This window comes from Diospyros lotus, chromosome 8, assembly GCF_014633365.1.
Source record: "Diospyros lotus cultivar Yz01 chromosome 8, ASM1463336v1, whole genome shotgun sequence".
Lineage (NCBI taxonomy): Eukaryota > Viridiplantae > Streptophyta > Magnoliopsida > Ericales > Ebenaceae > Diospyros > Diospyros lotus.
In genome coordinates this window covers 3,032,210-3,047,744 of record NC_068345.1, presented here as the reverse complement: position 1 = coordinate 3,047,744, position 15,535 = coordinate 3,032,210, and the positions used below count along the sequence as shown (strand labels likewise).

At 39.8% G+C, this 15,535-nt stretch overlaps 2 protein-coding genes across 4 annotated transcripts in view; one reads left to right on the top strand and one right to left on the bottom strand.

The window, feature by feature from the left end:
- LOC127808681 (uncharacterized) overlaps positions 1-660 on the top strand; it is a 21,395-nt gene extending 20,735 nt beyond the window's left edge. Inside the window, exon 10 of the mRNA XM_052347249.1 lies at positions 328-660. Within this exon, the coding sequence (XP_052203209.1) occupies positions 328-522 (195 nt within the window). The 3' untranslated portion in view covers positions 523-660. The remainder of the gene's footprint in view (positions 1-327) is intronic.
- Positions 557-15,535, bottom strand: LOC127808680 (acetyl-CoA carboxylase 1-like). Of its 3 annotated transcripts, none has more exons than XM_052347247.1 (32): positions 15,267-15,535; positions 14,129-14,516; positions 13,817-14,023; positions 13,575-13,736; positions 13,283-13,375; positions 13,078-13,173; positions 12,702-12,875; positions 12,185-12,278; positions 11,907-12,094; positions 11,748-11,798; positions 11,631-11,670; positions 10,490-10,614; positions 10,276-10,392; positions 10,088-10,162; positions 9,915-9,971; positions 9,719-9,823; positions 9,434-9,520; positions 9,166-9,357; positions 7,051-7,239; positions 6,739-6,849; positions 6,557-6,637; positions 6,296-6,472; positions 5,924-6,001; positions 5,673-5,795; positions 5,209-5,478; positions 4,796-5,121; positions 4,338-4,575; positions 3,911-4,254; positions 3,593-3,806; positions 3,226-3,402; positions 989-3,142; positions 557-896 (listed from the first exon to the last, which is right to left on the bottom strand). In XM_052347247.1, exons 2-32 carry the CDS (start codon positions 14,504-14,506, stop codon positions 831-833), a joined length of 6,789 nt encoding a protein of 2,262 aa, XP_052203207.1. In that variant the 5' UTR covers positions 14,507-14,516; positions 15,267-15,535; the 3' UTR covers positions 557-830. The 3 variants fall into 3 exon arrangements, with proteins under 3 accessions (XP_052203207.1, XP_052203206.1, XP_052203208.1); XM_052347246.1 differs by having other exon boundaries at positions 14,129-14,522; positions 15,267-15,534; XM_052347248.1 differs by lacking the exon at positions 15,267-15,535 and adding an exon at positions 15,069-15,240 and having other exon boundaries at positions 14,129-14,522.

Genomic DNA, 15,535 nt, shown 5'->3' with positions numbered 1-15,535 from the left:
CTCCACCTGACTTGCACCATATATAATGCAAGGATGAATGCCAGGAATGAACCTTCTAGATGGCGGCTGGTTTGTTTAGGATCTCTACTTCAGAGCCAAAGGTGTTATTGGGGTTGTTAATTATGTGAAATGCCAGGAGTGAAGTTACAGGATTATTTTTTCGGGATTCTTTGTTTGTGGAGATAAAATGTTAAAAGAGTCGGTTTCCCATATGGCTATTTGACCTCTGTTTATATGTCTTGCTTTGATACTTGATTCTCCATAGATCTTGATTCTTATCATAATTTTAGGTTTCATTCTAATTGTGACCTATTGATGATTTATCAGAGACAATGTGAGCAACTTGTTCGGACAAAGGAGGCTCTTGTGAGGTTAAAGTCGTCCATAGAGGAGCAAATGCCGCTTGACTTCTGGACTATTGATCTGAGGGAAGCTGCGCTTGCCCTTGGGCAGTTAAGTGGAGAAGACATATCGGAAGAAGTCTTATCCAACATTTTTGGCAAGTTCTGTATTGGCAAATAGCTTCCCAGTTACCAGACTAACCTTTTGTACACAATTGTAAATTATAAATTCTCATTATAGCCATGAGATAAAGAGCAAACAATTATAGTAAAACGTTTATGGCAATGAAGAGCCCGTCCAGGTGATCAATGGAGAGCCTATCTTGAACAATCGCCTACTTTAAACTGCATCCAACCCACAAAAACCTAAATATATACACTGATGCAGCTCTCAAGAATTGTGCCAGTTCTTTTTCACCCATAAATGACCAGAATAGACGAACACTACAATTCAGTGATTCTAATCTCTATGTAACTGACGTACTATAATCACCCTGATTGATTGATCACCTTTCTGAGCTCGTCGACCAGCTTGGCACGATTTGATGGTTCCACCTGCATTTAGATCCAGAAGAAATCAACTTTGTGTAATCCCAGATGTAAGAAAACTGTGTTAGCCATTTATAACTTGGAAATAAATGGTTTACCTTGCTTAGCATTGCTGCAAGAGCTCGAGGCAGCTCCTGTAGATGCAATGGTGAATCGACGATTTTTGCCAATTGAAGCGTCACTTTCTGTTGGCTCAACTGCTGTAGCTTCTCCTCATAATTCACAGCATCATCCTTCCATTTGAAGAAAGCTTCATCATCTGCCCAAGCATCTGTTCTCCCTTGTGCAATCTTGGAATCTAAGAACCACTTCTTGATCATTTCAATGGCAGATTCGTGAGACCACAGCTGATCGCCGGCAGCATCTCTGACGGTCTTGATCATCGACCCTTCGGCAATTCTCCGTCGCAATCTCTTGTAGAAGAAATGCCGGCAGCTCCCCCAGTCCACAACTTCCCGGACCACCCCTTTAGCAGCCATCCTCAGGGAAGTATCATGCAACTCGGCAAATCTGGTAGCTATTTGAGTGTATATAGGCAGTAGTTTCTTTTCCCTTGCTTTAATTTGGCGCTGCAAAGATTCAGCAGTTGCATCGGGTGTCGTGGTCCCGGATTGCCGGAGTTTGGCCTTAAGATCGATCAGCTGCCGGTCGAGCCGGCCCATGCATTCCACCAGCTCCTTTGTTCTGAACTTGATCTCAATCATCCCTTCCGGCTCAAGGACATTTCCCTTGGCAGTACCTTCTGCATACATTTCAATGTGCTCCGAGTTGATCCTGCTATCGACGACGACCCATGCCCCACCACGCAGCTCGCCCATCATCGGGATGTACACGAAAACCGGCTGCTTGTACGTTCGAAGGTTCTCGACAATGGTCGATCCGGCCTGAAGAATGCCCTCAAACAGGTCCCTCTGGCCACCGGAAAAGCCTCTCCAGTTTGCAAGAATGAAAAGGGGAAGCTCCTCCCTGTTGAAGTCCACCAATGCTTGAGCTGTCTTGGTAGCAGAATCAGGAAACCATACTTGCCCAGCTTGAGGAACAACCCTTTCATGGGAATCAAGCTGCCCGGGATCTGCAGGGATCACTTGCATTACAGTTTGTGTCTCAACGGCTACTATTCCAACGGGGATTCCTCCGAGCCTTGCCCGGCCGGTGACCACAGTCTTTGCCCAGCCTTCCAGTGTCTCAATGAAGCTTTCCTTGTCAAACATGCCGCCCAGCCACTTCCCACTGCCATCCAGAGCCCCACGGATGGCTACCCGGGGATCGAAGGCATTCTCCGGGAAGTATTCCACCGACCTCTCTGGAGGATCCGAAGGAGCCACAATCGGGAGTGGACCACCGGAGTAGGGCGGTACATAGCTCAGCCATTTCAAAATGGAAGATATCCCTTCAAGATCATCGTAGACTGTCAGGTGAACTACTCCATTGGTTGCCATGATTTTAGGTCCCCCGAGCTGCATGTGGGAGCTGTAAACCTCCCGGCCTAGAAGCTTGTTTAGCGCAGAGAAACCGGTAAGAATAATAGGCTGGTCGAGCCTCTGTATGCATCGCATACCAAGCCGAGCAAGATAAGCGCCTATGCCAACAGTTCTGCCTGTAACATAAGTCAGGGTGAAGGTCTCCTTGTACGCTCTTGAATAGGCACTGGCTATGGCTCCACTCCCTGATAAGTTCTCAACCCCCAAGCCGTCCTCCTTTCCTACAATGCTATCTATTACCCATCGGGTCTCTCCATTCGGCAGCTTCAGCTCATGCGCGATAACAGATGAACTGACACGTGCATAATCCTCGGGAGTCAAATACACATACTGAAAACCGGACTCTGGCCTGACTTCATCAGACCAGCCAACTTTAAAACAAACTTTTACCTCTTCAGCTACCCCAATACGAGCCCCTGAGTTTGCTGCCAAGTAAATTAGAGGCAATTTCCTGGTGCAAGCAAGATCTGTAACCGCCAGAAAAAATGCATCCTCTCTTGGACCAAAAGATCCAGCTTTGAACGTCACGTCATTTGCTACTACCAGAATTGTCCTCCCAGCAGGGAACTCCGGCGTAGACATTTCCATAGTCCAAGCGACCATGCCAACATCATTCAGCCCGGCCGGACGCTCCATAGTGACAAGAGGAGTACCCCATTTTCCTTTTTGGTCAGCAAATACTAGCTCTGTGACTTTGAGAACTTTACCCTTGAATTTGTTTTGACTCGGGACTTGATGCGACCAAGACTTTTGTAACGCTGTTTCGAATGCCTGCAAATAAAATTCCTCATCAAGAATACAAGTAAGTTTTCTACATATTATTTTGATGCCATTAAGGGTTCCAAAGTATTCACCAGAGGAAAATCGTAACAGTATGTGGTGTTGGCTTTTCTTGCCAATAATCGCTTCCTATCAAGAGCTTCCAAAGGCTTGTACTGTGCATTCACAGGAACACCATGCAGAGGGCTCCTTGCAGAGTTTGAATGGTAGACTTCTCTTTGTTCGCTTGCATCCTCCAGCTCTCGATATATCTGGGAATTATGTCGGGCAATACTATAATTTGATTCATATTCATAAAACTTTTCAGCATTTAAAATCACTAACATAGAGTATTTCCTGCCTGCATCATCTCTATGGATAAAGGTCCTACTAGAACAAGCAAAATGGCGAATGATTTAGGGTGACCCCCAATTGGGTAAAGAAAATGAAACCAATACTTACATGCACATTGAAGGTATGCCCAGTTACATTCTGAACCACTACCCTCCAAGCACCAGTGGCTCGTCCAGCAGATGCAACCCAGAGCTTCACTTCCCATTCACAGACACCTAACCGATGCATTTTAACACCGACATAAGCATGGACATCACGTACCAGCTCTTCCAAGATTGCCTCGACAACAGCTTCTTCTCGTCCACCATCAATTTCAACTTTCCTGAAAAGAATATCAGGTTGACACCATCAAAATGGTTTCCCCAAATTTATTTTGAAAGAGAACTTATGGAAAATAATATAGATTTTTTTTTTTCTTTTTTTTACTTTGGATAAGGCACAAGATCATCTATTTGTTGCTCGCGTAAGATATATAGATACATATGAGCACGGTCAGATCTGATAGCATCATTATGAGCATGGAGTTCCAACTCTTCCATTGCAGTCGTTAAGGACCTCAAGATGCTCCTTGAAGTAAAAGACATAGCCAAGTAGGATCTGTTTGTTCCAACTTCCAGACCCATGAAACCTTCATTTAAGGTCAACTGTCTTACAAGAGTTCTGAGAAACATCCTCTGGATTGGTGACGGCTTATCTGTAACAGTGTATAGGTGCCACTGACGGTCCCTGGATGGAGTGTATTGTATATTCTCGTAACCCTTGAGTTTGTCCTGGGATTCAATAAAGTTTAATCAACTTTACAGCAGCCTAAGGTCCACGGAATGATCAACGCTAGAGTTAAGTAATTACGGACCAATTCAAGATATATGGATAGAGGAGGTTCGAGATGGCGTAGTAGGGGCTCCTCCTCATAATGAAGCTTCTCTTCTGACCAGTGAAATGAGTGTCTCATTGGTGTCCGCCCTTCATCCCTCTGTATGATGCAGCTAATAACCTTGATGCCTGCACTTCGAAGACCAGAGCTTACCTCTTTATCTCTAAGCATTTTGGCCAACTTGTTGATTCTTTCTTGCGCCTGATCCTCATCACCGCTGCACAAAAGTTGTAACTATTCACGTATTGAATGCCGAGCTCCAGAGCATGATCCAATTAATGATTGAATCCATTTTGAATCGGAATATAGCTCAAATACAAGTGTGACCAGATGGATCAGATTTTGAGTCAGCAATTCCATATTGAGGATGCAACCGAGGGGCCATATTCCTTTGATAATAAAAGTATGAAAGACAAAAGGCAAAATGTGCTGGTTACCTGTCCTGAAGCAAGCTCATCTGGTTGTTGACTCCTACCAATGCAATATGCATCATGTTACCGTAGCTAGCTGGATCTACAGAACCATTTGGGATTGTGTCCTTTTTGTAATCAGTTGTTTCTCTTAGCGTAGAACTTATCACCGATGGAAAAAGATGAAGAGATTTGATAATAATCATTGTTCCCCATTTCCTCTCTGCATGCTTCTCAACTGATGATTTATCAGCTCCATTTTTCCTTTCAATATGCTCTTCCAAGAACTCCCAAGAAGCAATAAGACCGAATCTGTGCCACTGCATCCTGATGCTGCCCTTCATAAGGTAGGGCTGACAATGAAAATAAAATATCAGAGGACAGTGCTACCCCAGTGAAGCAATCAGATGTTATGACCATCAGAGTTTTGATTATAATACCTGGTACAATCTTTGGACATAAGTCTCCACCACCCGCCTCTGAAGGGTGGGATCACTGTGATCAAATAGGCCCACGAGAGCGTCTTCAACTGCTAAAGGCGCATTCACGATATACTCCATCCTTTCATCAATGGCACTTTTCCTCTTAGGAGTGTCCATATTCTCCCCATCCTCAGTAAACATCTCCAATTCTGAAAGACTTCTGGCAATGCTGGACCGGAGCTCACTCAGTTTGGTCTGTTCTAGCAGTTGACTTGCCTTTAGCGCCAACTGTAAAAAGCAAAATGAGATTTGGAGCTTGATTAAGGAACTAACTACAAAATCATTGGAAATAATGGACACTTCATGTTGATTTACAAGATGATTTAAGGATATGACTAACAGAAGTAGAAAACTAACAACAGCGTGATGGAGCAAGAAAGAAAATCATGATGGAGCAAGAAAATCGTCTGTGCAACTTGTACCTCCGAGTAATTTGTATGGTTGAGTGCAGAGAATTGGATCAATTTATCTCTGTATGCAGCAGGATTGGGGTACACCAATTGCTCCATGAGTCGTAATATCAACTTATTTTTACTCTTAACACCCTGGATATCAACAAAAAGATTGCTGCTACTTAAAAAATGCCACTTGCTACAAGAAGAGAAAGCAAACAATACCACGAATAGACGATGACAACCAAGCTTATGTAAAATCCTAGTTCTTTTATGAATACCTGATGAGATAGCACAATATCCACAACCTTCAAGAGATCTTTCTTATATTGAAGTCGAAGACGTTCAATCACATCCGCCTAGAAAAAAGCATTGAAATTCAGATATGCAAATGCCAATGAATAATAAAAAGATTTAACTTGATCAACCACTTGGTGTTATAAATGAGTCAATGTGCTCGTTCCTTTTTTCACGTGTCACAATGCTTTTGTTTCCTTCCAATGCTTAGAAAGGAGCAAGTATATCGATACATGAAATAAAAAGGATTGTTCCTTTTTTCCTCTTTGGAGGGAAATAATTCATGTGTCAGAGATGGAGGATAAGAAAAAACTTGGCATTATAATAAATAAACGTATGTCTCAGGACAGACTCACCTGGATGCTGTCGCTGAACAATTCTTCAACTGATAAATACTCATCAAAAAGGTTTTGAACAATTACACAGGCATGACTCTCTCTTCCACCATCATAAGACTTGACAAGGCTCATCATTGGTTCAACAAGCCTTTCTAAAGCTCCTTTTTCTTTATCGGAGTAAGATCTTAAATGGTTCTGTGGTGATGAATAAATAACAGTCGGGACTAGAACAAATAGCACAAGGCATGGAAAATGAGGAACTTCAAAGAGTAAACAAACCTCAAGAACACCCCTCAATATTTTGGCAGGGAAGTCAACATTCTGCAAGCTACCTTCGTACTCTTTATATTTTGATTCCAACTGGACAAAAACATATTAATTTACAAAAAAAATTCAGTAAAATATGGGCACAATGCACTATTTATGAGTCGAACAATTAAGTGAAGTGCCAATCCACCTACCTCACATCTGAGTTCTTTAGGAAGGCGGGTTGCAAGTACAGACAAGCATTCTTGCCATTGAAGGAAAGGGAGCTGAGGATTATCAAGATAGCTAAGCAAGTTGTTGACAACCTGAGACAGATATAAAACTATGATAAGAAGGAACACGTTTTGAAATGAAACAGATAAATTAATTCCACCAAAAGTAATTGAAGATGAAATCTCATGTTAGTCCGCTAGTATACTAAATTCAACTGAAACTGATAGTATATCACTAGTCTACATTATTTTAGAAAAACTGCCTCCGTGTATGGTATCAGGAAGGGTACTTACTTCATCAATGTTATGCTCATATCCTGCAAGAATCATTTGGGCTGCATTTAGGCTTGCTGCACACCTCTGATGAACTTTGCCAGATATTACAGTTGGGGGTCCCAAGAGCGGAAAGCTCCCATGGAAAGGTTCTGCTTTTCGTACAGCTGAAGGATCATCTAGATCAAGACTTGCTATAAGCTCACCAGCCTAGAGGAGGAGTCAATACAAATTGTTAGAATTTTTAGTGTTGGAAAATTTGTGAACAAAACTTGAGTTCTTTGAAAACTCTTGCAAAATCTAAAATGTACTAAATGTATTGAACCTTGGGATTAAAAGAAGCAACTTGTAATTTTAAGAACAATGCTAATTTCTGCAACAAGTTGTCATGAGTCTGAAAGGGCACCTAGGAGTTTGAATGGCCCGATAGAATGGATTTAAGAAGTGTTCAAACATATTGGATTCTAACAGATCTCTTCTTTTAAGTTTGAAAGGATCAGAAATCCTGGAGCATGAATTTTGGAATGTTGCAATTCATTCAAGGTTTGCAAATTTGCCACTCAAGCTCCCATACATAAATATTTTAGGAAACTAAGTATATAAGACAGAGGTTTGGAACTGCTAGTAAGATACACAGATTTAGAGATTCAGATAGAGTTTACAGGGAGAGAATCCTCAGAGAAGGATCTTCCTCGAAAGGGTTGTGAATTTCACTACATCAACTCGGTGATTTTGTGGGTCCAAGCAAGATCTTTAGGTGACGAAGATGCACAAGTATTCAGTGTATTGCAGGTTTTAGCAAGTGCCAAAGAAACAACTGGTTAGGTTGTGGGGCTAACAACTGGGAAACAGGTGTAAGTCTTCTTGGAAACAATTTTGTTATTGTGTTTGTTCAATCCTGTGTTCAAATTGTCTATGGTTTTTATCTTGATACTTGGGTTTTCACATATATCTTGTCATGCTATTCTTTTGGTACTATAGTCAACTGCATGTTTAATCTGTGATCGCTCCCATTGTATTTCATCAATTGGTATCAAAGCAGCCTCCCTTGACTTTCTCTCTGCAAAATCTAAGCTTACTGTAATTTAACCACAATGGACATCCAGAAAGGACAATCCCACTTTTTGTCGTCTCTTAATTTGATGGGGTAAACCATCCTTATCTGAAAGCCTGTATTCAAAGCCCTCTTTGAAGTCTACTAATGAAGAGTATGGCTCTCTATTTTAGATGATTGGAAACCCCTGATATATGCAACTTGGTGATGAAACCATGGCCAAAACTCAAAATCAATGCAATACAACTAAAATTATGAAAAACTAAGTGGAGAGGTGAAGATTTAAATGTTATCTTTACGGGTTTCAGTCACAAGGGACCACTATGGTTTCAGTCACAAATTTCAAAGGTTGACATAAGAGTTTGGAAATCTGAAAATAGAAGAAAGGTCTTCTCCAGTTTCAATTATAAGCTAAACAGCTTGTGACTCAATTAACAGGGTAGAATCGTGGACAACAAATGATTGTAAACGAAAACCCAACTACATGAACTGGAAGATTATATAAGAAGGCTCTTGAAAGTTTGGTTAGTAAGCTTAAGTATATCTTAATAATGATAATCCATCTATCAAGATTATGACACAAATTCTAGGAAGTTGTGTATGATTTGGAATGTCCAAAAGCTTTCTTTCAACAGAATATGGATTGGCTAAATTGGTACATCTACCTCACTTCTGACAAGGAGACTGTTTTTGTTCTTACAAAACAGGTCTCAAAGCCTAAGAAGGTCAAGAAAAATATAACTCCTGATCCTAGAAAAGTACATTTTTCCTCTTATATATGATTTAGAAACTTTATGTACCCCAAAGAAATCTGTAGGGGTAAACCTTCTTGAGCAGGGACTTGCTCATAATAGCCAAAGTTGTGTTTCTTTTTTGTTTTGACATAGAGCTATGATATTTCTTTGTGAACATACACATGCGTGAAGCTTATTTTTAAAAATACAAAAAGACTTTGAAATGGCTATCTTATAACTCCCATTATATTCTATTACTTATCAAAAGGCCATATCACTGCCTCCAGTACCTTTATTCATTAATAATCATTGAGAAAAGAAAATTCAAACTGCATAAGGATATTTTACCTGCATTGCTTGACCTTCAGACATCATAAATTGGATGATACCGGAAGCTGGTGAAAGAAGGGGCATGCACATCTTCATAACCTCAACTTCTGCATAAGGTGTGTCAGCATCAACATGACCACCATCTGATACCAGATACCTTAGAAGCTTGCATGGAGTCTCTGCCACCAACTTGGATGGATCGTGATCATTCTGGATATAACCAGCATGAGTTATTCAAACTTAGCCAACGCACATGTAAGCAGGCATTGGGAAATAAAATATACACCTGAAGCAAGCAAGTCCTTCCATCAATAAGAAGGCGAGTTCCAGCAGCTTCTTCCTCTGCATATATAACATGACTGTTTCCATCCAACTGCAACACATTGAAATGACCAACTAAAATTCTGCTATGTAGTATAATGAAATATAGAAGTTGAAGTAAACAAGCCATGGTTTAATTCATAATGTAACAGGCATAAGACCATAGTTGCATTGCAAAATCGAACTGTGAATCTGGGAACTTTAACACAGGCAGATCAGAGAATAGTAAAGAAAAGGTGAATATGCTTGCCTGCATTAGTAAACCTCCATCACGCAACGTATGTATCTCAGCCTCAATCTCTGATTCGTTCATCCTTAGTCTGTAGCTTCCCGGTCCTCCTCTTGTGATATTAATCTACATATCAACCTTTATTATGTCATGACATGTTAAAATACCCCATTGAACCAAAAAATCAAGTAGTAAAATACATCAATAGAAAACTTACAGTATATTTGCTTCCTTCAATATTCAAAGAAACCTGAGAGTTGACTAGTGATATATGCTGCAAATGAAGGACACTTGTTATTTGGTAAACCATAAATCAAAAAATAAAGAAAAATACAAGGAAAAAAAAAAAACCAAAAAATAAGGATTGAAATGGGTATCTGAAGACAGTACCTTGGGAGGGATTTGCCCTTTCTCAAGATAACCTACATACTCTGACACCATTGCTGCACTCCTGGCCGATGCTTTCTGAGGTTGACAATAAGAGAGAGAATAATTTTGGTGGTACTAAGGTAGTTGGCTATAAAATTCACAACATAAAATCTCAGAAATTGACAGCACTGTGTAATAGACAAACTTACATAAAGAGCCCCTCCAACCACAGAGAGATACCAAGGTGGTCTTTCTGCTCTAACCCGCATTGCTATTCTACTGTCCAACCAGCCTGTATGTATCTTATTTTCCTTGTAATCTGAAGCCTGTGGAAATGTGCTATGTTGTTAGGTTACATATAGAGAGATAGAAATAAAACAAAGATTTATGGATGGTTCGGATGCCAAAAATACAAATGCTTACATGTAATAGATCAATGGTGTAATCGACATTTGTACGAATTTCTCCACGAATTTGAATCTCCTTCAACCCAAGAACCATGTTTGCAATAGCTAAGGCTCTAGACTCTCCAAAGGCAAAAACATGACCTATGGTGCAATTTATTCATTTTAGCTTCAGATATTTACGATTCATGGAATCATCTACAACTCAGAAAAGAACCATGCATAAAAAGTTTCTGAAGGAAGAAGCTCTCTCAAAAGTATAAACATAAACCATCCAATGAACTGATGCTGAATGTTGTGGAATATAAACTTGAGACGTACCAATGTAGTTTCTACATATCCAGCAAGTGAATGACAGGCTTACACTTCCAGACATAAAAAGGAATACTATGTGGAGGTATCTATAGCTAGGAGATATTGGTAAGCCATAGGAACATATCCAAGGATCACCAGAAATTGAAGGGTTCAGATGAAGTGGAGCTTACTCCTGAAGTTTTGATAGAACAGTTAAAAGTGGAAGGGTTCAGGTAAGCCATTAAAAGCACAATGACATAATCTTCCAATATGATGCTAAGAAATGTCATGGTAGAAATAAAGTGTTTAATGTGTATGATGAACAATAATCTCATGATAGTACACATTAAGACACGAAAAAAGATAATGTCTAAAAAAATATTGAAAATCTCGAAATAAAAATATGACAAACACAGGTATAAAAAATTAGTTGATCAGGGGTGACTTAAGATCAAAACTAAAACGGGCCTGTGGAATCTCCTGTGAAGCTTTCTGCAAGGCTTATGATTGAGCATGTGTAAGCCGTGTTTTATGATGCAACTAATAGAACATGTTGCAGAGGTGTTTCATATGTTCAAAATGGATTTCTAAGGATATTTTAAAGCTATTTCATTGACAAGATTACATCATACTCTTGGTGTTCTTTGATCATGAAGCTATACATGGAATTCATATCAACAAGATTCAGCAGGGGAATGCTTGGAAAAGTCTAACCTATCTTATTTCAGCAATCGTCCTTGTCAGAAATTGAAAAACAAACAAGCATTTCTTTTATCTATTTTATTTTAATAACAAGCATTAGTTTCTAAGTAGCTGCACACATATCACCTTATATAGCCAGCTTATTAGGTTTCTAAGGCACTTACCAAATTGAGAATCTGAGAATTCATGAATCCCTCCTCCAGACTGCAAATGATTGTGGCAGTTAGTCACTATTAAGTTCTGAAATTCAATGCCCGAAAACATTATAGAGAAAAATATACCTTTACAGAAAAGTATGCCCACACATTTGGCTTGCTTTTAAAGCTCAGCTCCTGTGCAAAGTCACAACACTCAGCAAAGATTCCTTGTGAAATGCCCAAAAAAGTAAAGAAAGAAGACAGAATAGAAGAAATACTGCTAACTATGCCTGATTTTCAGACCTGTACTTTCCCACTAGTTGGCTTAAAACCATCATCTGGATCCTCACTTGTTACACGTACAGCTACACAATGACCTTTTGGTCTTGTAGACTCTGCCTTGTCAAAGTCAAATGGGGTAGCAACAACAGATGTTCTCCTCCAAGCATCATATCCCCCACCATGTTCCATTCCATAAAATCGCCTTATTTCTAGTTAAATAGGAATAGAAAATCAAGATGAATGGCATATGAAACCAGGAAGTTTTCAGAAGAAGAAACACAAATCTGTTAGGACCATACCAGGAATTTGCCAGAGAGGAATCCCCATCCCCACAGCAACCTGTGCTGCTGGCAAATTTATTTCAGCTATCCACTCAGTGACGGGGTGTTCCACCTAAAATATTACAGCACATATACATGATAAGTAATTGTTCATGCATTTAGAACTCGTTTAGCTGTACATGGCTTTTCGTATGTCCCTGTCATTGCATAAAGAACAAACGAATTTCATTTACCTGTGGAGAAGCCTTCTTACTGATCATGTCCAACTAATTCTAGCAAGAGGTTAAAATTATAGGCTTTTAGACCCTTGGTAGTTTATTTAATAGTCATATAATACAAGAGCATATACGCCACTTCGACACTCATGTCAGAGGAGTGCATTAGCAGACCCAGCTCTTTTCACAATCAATGGCTAATTCCACCATATGCAGAGGCAACAAAAGCAAATTGATAACTCAAAGAGATTAACATGATGACATACAACCGAACAGTGAATGAAATAGACCAGGCTGATGTGGAAACCATGGTAACAAACCTGCAACCGAGGGTTGAGCTCTAAGAAATAGTACTCTCCAGTATCCATACTGTAAAGATACTCAACAGTAGCAGCTCCAACATAATTCACACATTTGGCCAACCTTCTAGCTGCTTGCTCCAACTTTTTCACCGTTTCAAGAGGAGCTACAGTAATTGGACCTTCCTCAATAATCTATTAATACAAACGAGAAAGTATAGTGATTTATCAAAAATCCTTCCAAATTACTGTGCATCATTCAATTAAAAAGCAAAAAATAATTAAATGAATAACCATTTTCTAGTGTATACTCGTGGCACGCATTCAAGAAACTCATCAGCTGCAATAAGAAAAAAGCTGCTTGAATGAAGAACCAACACCAAAAAGATGAAATTACCTTCTGGTGTCGTCTCTGAACACTACAATCACGACTATGCAAAGCTGCAACATTGCCATACTGATCACAAAGTAATTGGACTTCTAGATGTCGGCTCTGTTATCAACAAACCAAATGTGATTGAGAATATAGGAAAACTCTTGGAAGTCCTGGAAAGAAGTGTTAAAAATACGAGTTCAGGACAAAATATAATAGACAGTCATACCTGAGATGCCACCTTCATTATAAATATGGGTGAACCAGGAACTTCACCCTGAACTTGCTTGAATAACGCCCTGACTTCATCATCGTTATGGACCTATAAAGTTCAAACACCAGTATACTTGGTTTAGTTTAGAAAGAAGATGGGGAAAAAAGCATAGAAACCAAGCTTCTCAAAGTCAAAAGTAATTTCTACTTGCTCATATCAAGCAACTAATACACAAAATTATCTATAAAACAAACTTATCAAGGAGGGAAAGAATTCCAGTGTCAGTCGTAATGTGTGTGAGCCAAACCTTTCTAATGCCTTTACCACCACCCCCCCAAGATGCTTTTATCATTGCAGGGTAACCCACTACTTGACAACTTGAAATTGCTTCTTCTGTAGTGTAAACACATGCTTTACTATAGATGTCATCTGGAATAGTAACGAAACAGCTGTCTGATGGGATTTTCACCTAAAAACATGGAATTTGAACACAATTAGGCTCTGAAAACCAAAAGGATGGCATTGTTTATGAGCTGAAAAATAAGTTACATGAGAGCCGCTCCAAGGAAGGGTTGGAACTTCAGCCGCTTGAGCGATCAGCGATGAACCAATTTTATCACCCAGCGCCCCCATAGATATAGAGGGTGGCCCAAGAAAAATGATTCCCTTTGCATTTAGCGCATCTGGTAACTCAGGGTTTTCAGAAGCATGACCCCAACCGGGCCAAACAGCATCGACATGTGTGACCTCTGCCATCTGGAATAGGTCCAAGAATTATTTTTTTCATCACCTTTGAAACTCCATGGCAATCAGAGAAAGAACTCAAAAGTGCAAAAATGAAACGGGAACAAACATAAACACCTCTACGATGAGCTGCACATTGGCGTAGTTATTGTTGTTTGTCCCACCAGGAACTTCTACAAACTGATCTGCTATTCTAATATGCTCTGCATTGATTCTCATGTCCTCTGGAGTAGCCATGGCCACCAACAATATTGCCTTTTCTGTCCCGAATGTTTCATAGGCCCATGTCCTTATGCTCCTTATAAATTTGACAGCCGCCATTCCATTGTTTGCAATTAAGATACTATGTATTGGCTTCTTCCCGCCAAGGACGTAACAGAACTCTTCAACTACAGATACTGCAGAAGGGGATCTTAACGTAATTGCTCCATTTAAGTGACTGTTGCTACGGCGGCCTATACCCACTATAGGTAACTTTCTCTGGGCTTCCAACATATTGTAACACCTGAAACTAACCATAATAAAAAAGGATTGGATTGAGTACTAAAGAAAGAAAAAACTAGGCTCGTACAACTTAATTAATATGTCAAGACTCCTATAAAAAGGGCATGTAAAAAAAAAAAGGCCAGAGTAAAAGCTGAATTAGGCCACCTATGGCCCGGAAAATATAACTTTGGTAAGCAGAAGCAAACAATTAGGTTTATACTATGCAATTCATGGCTCAAAAGTCTCGTATAACAGGAAATGACATAAAGGGTTCCCAGAACTCTGATTTGGGTCTCTTGTGATCGTGTCTTGTTCCCGAAATATTGGAACACTTGTTTTCTTTCAGAAGTGAAAGTCATAACTTTGATGAGTAAAAAAATGGGAATTTTCAATCGTATATGTCCTCGAAAAACAAAAAAGCACTCGAGTTCAGTGAAATTACGAAATGGGTTTTCTACGATGGTCCTGTAAAAATTGAGATTTGCGACATTACAATTCAAGACAATGCTCACAATACTGCAAACCCAAGACCACATTTTTACTGATTCGGTATTCTACAATCATTTCATACCTCAAAAAGAATGAGAAATCGAAAAACAACCAGTCACCCAACCAAACAGAGCACTACTGATACCCAAATCGAGCCAAGATAAACTAATCACAACTGCAACCAAACAGGGCCGGAAATGGCATTCGAAACAACTATGTATATATATACAGAGAGAGAGAGAGAGAGACAGAGAGAAAGAGGGGGGGATTGGATGACAACCTTGGAGAAGAGAACCAGAAGGCAGAAGAAGCTTGAATCTTTTAAAACCGGGATCGAACTGTTTCAATCTGATTGGTCTCTTTGAACGTTTACGAACCCAAAAAAAAAGGAAGAATTATATATATTTATATACACATAATAAGCTGAGAATTAACAGTGGGAGAGGGGAAATTTCCCAACAGTGTGGAGCAACGGGAAGAGGGGTGGGTTTTGGTTTGGTTTGGTTTGGTTTGGTTTGATACAGTTGGGTGTCAATACAAGGCCTTAAC